Below are 5,263 nucleotides of genomic sequence, written 5' to 3' on the forward strand. Positions count from 1 at the left end.
CTGCTCACCTGGCCGTACTTGGCGTCCTGCTCCAGGGCTCCCTTCTCCAGCCCGTTGACCGCGTGCGGGGCGGCGGCGGGGAAGTTGCTGCGGCCCAGGCTGCTCCACTCCTCCACCTTGGGGCTGTGGTAGGGGGAGCTGTCGCTCACTCCTGGGGAGAAAGGGGGCGTCAGGCTGGGGTCCCAACCGCGCGCCCCACCTCCCCACCCCCAGACGCCTACTGAGCTCCGGGCCCGACCGCCCAGGCGCTGCCTCTGCGGCTCGCAGCCCGGGCCCCTCGAAGTTCACTCAAGTTCACCGCCTGCGCCTGCGAATAGGCCTCCGCCTCACCCTCGCCGGCGGGAAGGTTTCTTCTTTTCCGAACCGGCCTTTGATTTCCTCCTGGCTCTTCAGAGAACCCCGCGGAGGGAACCTGAGCGCTGTGCCCAGTTTTCCCAAGTCGGAGAAAGAACCAGGGAGGCCGGATGAACCGATCTCCCCAAGCCTAACCCAGCCTCCACGGAGGAAAACGTGGGGACGGCGGGGACTGAACAGCGTGGAGGGGCGAGCGGGCCTACCTAGCCTGTGCGGGTGCGCAGGCATCCAGGTAAGGGGCCCCTAGGCTGTGGGGACCTAGTAGTTCTGTCAACAGATGGAACAAAAGACCTGCAAAGTTCTTTGCAAACACGACAAAATGCTGCCCACAATACATATGCAAAGTCTATGTGCATAGGTTTTTGCCTTGCTGTGACCAACCTGGATTCCCTATCTCTCTCTATACATTAAATATGTGAGGGAATGTGCATATGACTCAAAAATAAATACTATAATTACCACTCTAAATGCCACATGTGTCAGTGATAAGGTTATGTAGAGAGGGGGTCCTTTTGTGTGTTTTTAATGCTATAAAAGGTTAAGAAAATGAAAGTAGAACTAAGTGTTTTCTTTAAAAAAAAGAGTAAAGTTGTCAATTATCTTATTTTTTTTTTTACTCCTTTGTGTTTTTAATAGAGATGCAAAGAAAATCATATGGTGTAAACTGATTACCACTGTACCTAGGGTGTGCCTATTGAAACATTGGCATCTTTAAGTGATCAAGTCCAATTTTAAAGAGAAGATGTTTGAAAACTATGCGCAGCATGTTCTTGTCTTTGGGACCCATGGCTGGAGGACCAAGGTGTGACAGAGCCACCACAATTTGATTTCAAACACTTCTAACTGACACAGTGCCTGGAAGCAGTGATCATTTTGTAGAAATGACTATTTATAGAAACAATCTTTTTATATTCACAGACTTGTCAGAAAACGGGTTGTTTAAAGCTGGCATCCAGAATCAACAACATCTCAATGAAGAGTTACTGGTCTCAACAACCCAATACATTTACAACTGACATTTGATCTGACTGCAGGATCCCTAGGGAAGAAAAGTTTTCTTTCAACTCTGTCAGTCTTCTCTCACTGTCCCTCCCCCTCTCCAAAGAATTAGATTGTGTTCCAATTTGCACCAGGACCACTGCGTTTTGGCCCAGAACGGCCAGTCTCTCTTTGCCTTCCCAGACAAAAGGCCATCGGTAGGCACAAGCCTGAAGTTATCTTAAGAAATTGAGATCCCCCTGCGAGCCCCCGTTTCTGCTGATCTCACACTTTCCCATGAACAGGGGCTTCCTTTAAATGTCAGTGAGGTCAGTTTATCCTATAAATCAAGGGCAATCTCTCTCCAACCAGAGCCCCAGCCAGCTCCGAATGAGACAAAACTGAACTCCTAGGAGGATCTTATAGATGCACAGAGAACAAGACGATGAGAAATTGGGGCTCGGCTTTAGTTACTTAAAAGATAATTGTACCACTGTGGTGGTAACCAAGAAAGGCGGGAAATAATTAAAGAAACTACCCCCCCTTCCTATTCAATTTTTCTTCTGCACATTTTAAACTTTTGGCTGAGAAATTAAGAAGGTAGGCTCTTTATCTCTGCAATATTTAATATTCTGCATCTTGGGCATTTTGACTTTCTTTTCTCCCTACCTAGAAAAAAACTTACACTGTTTTTTGTTTGTTTGCTTGCTTTGCTTTGTTTTAACAATGCAGTAAAGGAAAACAAACTTGGAGCTCTTGAGGAAGCCCGAGGGAGCAGGGGGGCTGGGGAAATCGTTCTTATCAAGCAGAAAAGACATTGAGGGCCCTGCAAGGTCAAGGGTGAGAAAGGAAAAGAACAGTGGGTTGAAAACGTGCAAGGACTAGACCCCCACTCGCATTTCGGGGGGCAGAGGGACCCTACAAGGAAGCGGCAGGCGCGCAGAAAACGGAAGAGGACAGAAAAGAGGACAGCAGGGAATTGCCATGCATTTTGTCTCCATCACAGGCAGCGGTGGTTGGTGCCACTTCCTAAGATCATATATATCTTTTAAGGAGAGAGAGAGAGAGAGAGAGAGAGAGAGAGAGAGAGAGAGAGAGAGAGAGAGAGAGAGAGAGAGAAGAAAACACAGTCCCAGAATGAGCAATGCAATAACATGCCAGTTACTAGTAGTAACTTCGGGACCTCCGTTTCCGAGGAAAAAGAAGTGAAGCATAAGAATGAAACCAATTAGGTGACATTTGAACTTCCTGCCTGAGCAAATTTGGCCTGATTGCTAGAATCCTCAAGAAGAACACTGCAGTTTCCACAGGGTGCCCGACTCCTCGCGGCCGCATCGGATGGCCAAACAGGCTGCCCTCCGCGGAGTGTGCAGCCTGCAGCCCTGCGCCAGCTCGGGTCTCCCCGGCTGCGCCCCAAGTCCGGCCCGGCCGCGTTCCCCGAAGAGAGCGAGCAGGTCTGAGGCTGCCGCGGCGGCGGCGCGAGAGGCGGGGGAGGGCGGCAAATGCGAACCATGTGTTGGGGATGGGGGGATGTTATGGGTCTGGTAGTTTGAGATGAGGCAGGAGACTGTGTGTGGTAAGGAAACCAAGGGCATGAATTTCAAGTTAATGAGATCAGGACACCCCCTGGGAGGACTCCTTCCATTTCCAAAGGAAAAAGCCCCAGGTGGTGGGATAGACTGGGGCGGAAGCCGCCAGTACTGAGACTCGGTGGAGGGTGCGGAGGGAGAGTCTGCACGTCCTCGCGGCGGCCCTCGAGCCTTACCTTGGTCGGTGATGGAGCGAATTCCCAGGATGTCGGTAACGGAGTGGGAGGAGGGCCAGGTGCGCGGCATGGCCACGGAGCCGGGGATGGCGGGCACCCCGGGCGGCGTGGGCACCTTAGCGGCGGCCGCCGTGATGGGGCTGGGGTAGGAGTAGATGTGGTTATAGGGCAGCGCCGGCTGCGGAGCGGGCTGGTGCTGCTTGTACGAGTCGTAATGGCCCTGTTGGGCCAAGTTGCCGATCTTGTTACGCAGGATGCGGCTGATGGAGCTCACGGAGGGCACGTTGTACTTGTCACACACGCCGTCGGCCAGTAGGCGGTCCCGGATCTCCCAGGCGAAGATGCCGGGGTCCCTCTGCTTGTAGGTCCGGATGTGCTTCACCACCGTAGGGGTGGTGACCCGGGGCTTGCTGCCCCCGATGGCTCCTGGCAAGATCGAGCCTGTCTCGTTGTAGCGCGCCAGGATCTTGCTGACGCAGCCATGAGAGACCCGTAGCTGGCGGCTGATGTCACACGGTCTGATGCCCAGTTGGGCCAGTTCCACAATGCGAAGCCGGATGGCGTTGGGCAGCGGCCTCCCGTTCACGAACACTCCTCCCAGCTGGTTCACCTCCCCGAAGGCTGGCTCTGCAAAACAAACACGCGGCGCGCGGGGACGCGCACCCGCAGCTTGGGACGGCCGCCGGCCGCTCGGCCTCCGCGCGCGTCAAGGGGCAGGGCGGCTGCCACGGACCAGGGACCCCGGGCTTTCCTCAACCCCGTTGGTCCCCGAGCTCTGCAGAACCGCCCCAAACCGCCGCGGTCCAGTCAGACCCCCTCCCTCGTGCCGATGGTGCTGGCAGCCGCTGGAAACAAATAACGTGGTGAAACGCAGGGCCGCTTCGAGCGCTCAAAAGTCTCGGAAGCGGGCGAGGAAATCGCTCATGACGCCTGCAACCCGCTCCTTCGCGGCTACTCGGCGCTAAAGTTCTTGGGCCGCTCCCCTTGGTCCCCAGCGCCCCGCCTTAGGGACCTGCGCAATTAGACAAGGTCTTGGGGAAACTGCAGGCTTTTTCTCTGTTCTGTTTGTTTGCGTGCGTGCGTGTACAGTATGTGAAACAAAACTTGGTCTGCCACGGGGGCTGCGGGGCTTGCCACCGCTCCCTTCTCTTAACATCAGAAACTAGCATCAACAGCAACCCAGTAGCCAGCGTTTAGACTGAACTGCTGTGCGCCTCTGACCCTTAGCATGTTCCTACAAGTTGTAGGAACACGAGCAAAGTCAATACGGAAAGTGTGAGCGCTCAGGGGTGCGCGCCCTCGCGCTCTTTCCCTCCCTCTCTCTCTCTCTCTCTCTTGCTCCCTCCCTCCTCCTCCCCGACTCTGACAGCGTCCCCCGCCGCCACTCACCCATTGCTCCGAGCAGCACACCAACCGGGCCCCAGTTCCGAGCTTCCAGAAAGAAACTTTTCGCACGGCCTCAGTGTCCCAGCCTGTCGCTGCCCCAGGCCGTGGGTGCCTCCGCTTCTCTCCGGGAGGAGGCGGCGAGAGTGCAAAAGGAAGGAGTAAAAGGAAGTCTGTGCCCCGCTGAAAGAGGCTTGAGTTCTGCATTTCAATCTAAGCAGCAACGTGGGCTGGGCTGAGCGGGCCGGGCGGCTCTGTCTATCACTCACCAAGGACACGCCCCCCAAAGGGGTGGGCCCGAGGGCAAGCTGCGCGGTGATTGGTGCGGGGCCGTGAGCGACAGCGCCGTCGGGAAAGTCCTTCCGCTGTCTCCTCCAGCTTGCTGGGCACCTGGGTGACTAAATACAATGAAATTCGGTGTTTGACACCTTCCGAGGAGCAGCGCAAATAGACAGCAAAATTATGCTGATAAAAGTGCTGAATAAGCACATTAAAGCGTTTGGTCCCAATATGAGACTCAAAAAGGGAGGGAGCTAGGAGACTTCTTTGGGGGACAGACAAACGTCTTAGAATTGTTACCAGGTGTTGCCACCCCAAGCCAGGTGGCGACAGCGCGGGTGCGGGAAGATAGGCCCGTCGTAGAGACAAGGAGGTTTAGGGGAGGCCGAGGCAGAGGTGGCGGCCACACTGACCGCCAGGTGCAAACTCCTCCTCCGCCCCCGCGACCAGCTCCACGCAGCAGCCTCTACGGGAGGGTTCACCCAGGAGCGCGGGGCCCAATGT

The 5,263-nt window shown here is 55.2% G+C and overlaps 1 protein-coding gene across 3 annotated transcripts in view; it reads right to left on the reverse strand.

The window, feature by feature from the left end:
* Window positions 1-4,867, reverse strand: part of PAX9 (paired box 9) — a 16,373-nt gene extending 11,506 nt beyond the window's left edge. For all 3 annotated transcript variants that reach the window (XM_023751495.1, XM_023751494.1, XM_014453296.2), the window contains exons 1-3: window positions 4,487-4,867; window positions 3,098-3,724; window positions 9-151 (exon numbers count right to left, since the gene is read on the reverse strand). In XM_023751495.1, coding sequence (XP_023607263.1) covers window positions 9-151; window positions 3,098-3,724; window positions 4,487-4,490 — 774 coding nt within the window. In that variant the 5' untranslated portion in view covers window positions 4,491-4,867. The remainder of the gene's footprint in view (window positions 1-8; window positions 152-3,097; window positions 3,725-4,486) is intronic.
* Window positions 4,868-5,263: the final 396 nt, after the last annotated feature.

The sequence above is a fragment of the Myotis lucifugus genome, unplaced genomic scaffold (assembly GCF_000147115.1).
Source record: "Myotis lucifugus unplaced genomic scaffold, Myoluc2.0 scaffold_22, whole genome shotgun sequence".
Lineage (NCBI taxonomy): Eukaryota > Metazoa > Chordata > Mammalia > Chiroptera > Vespertilionidae > Myotis > Myotis lucifugus.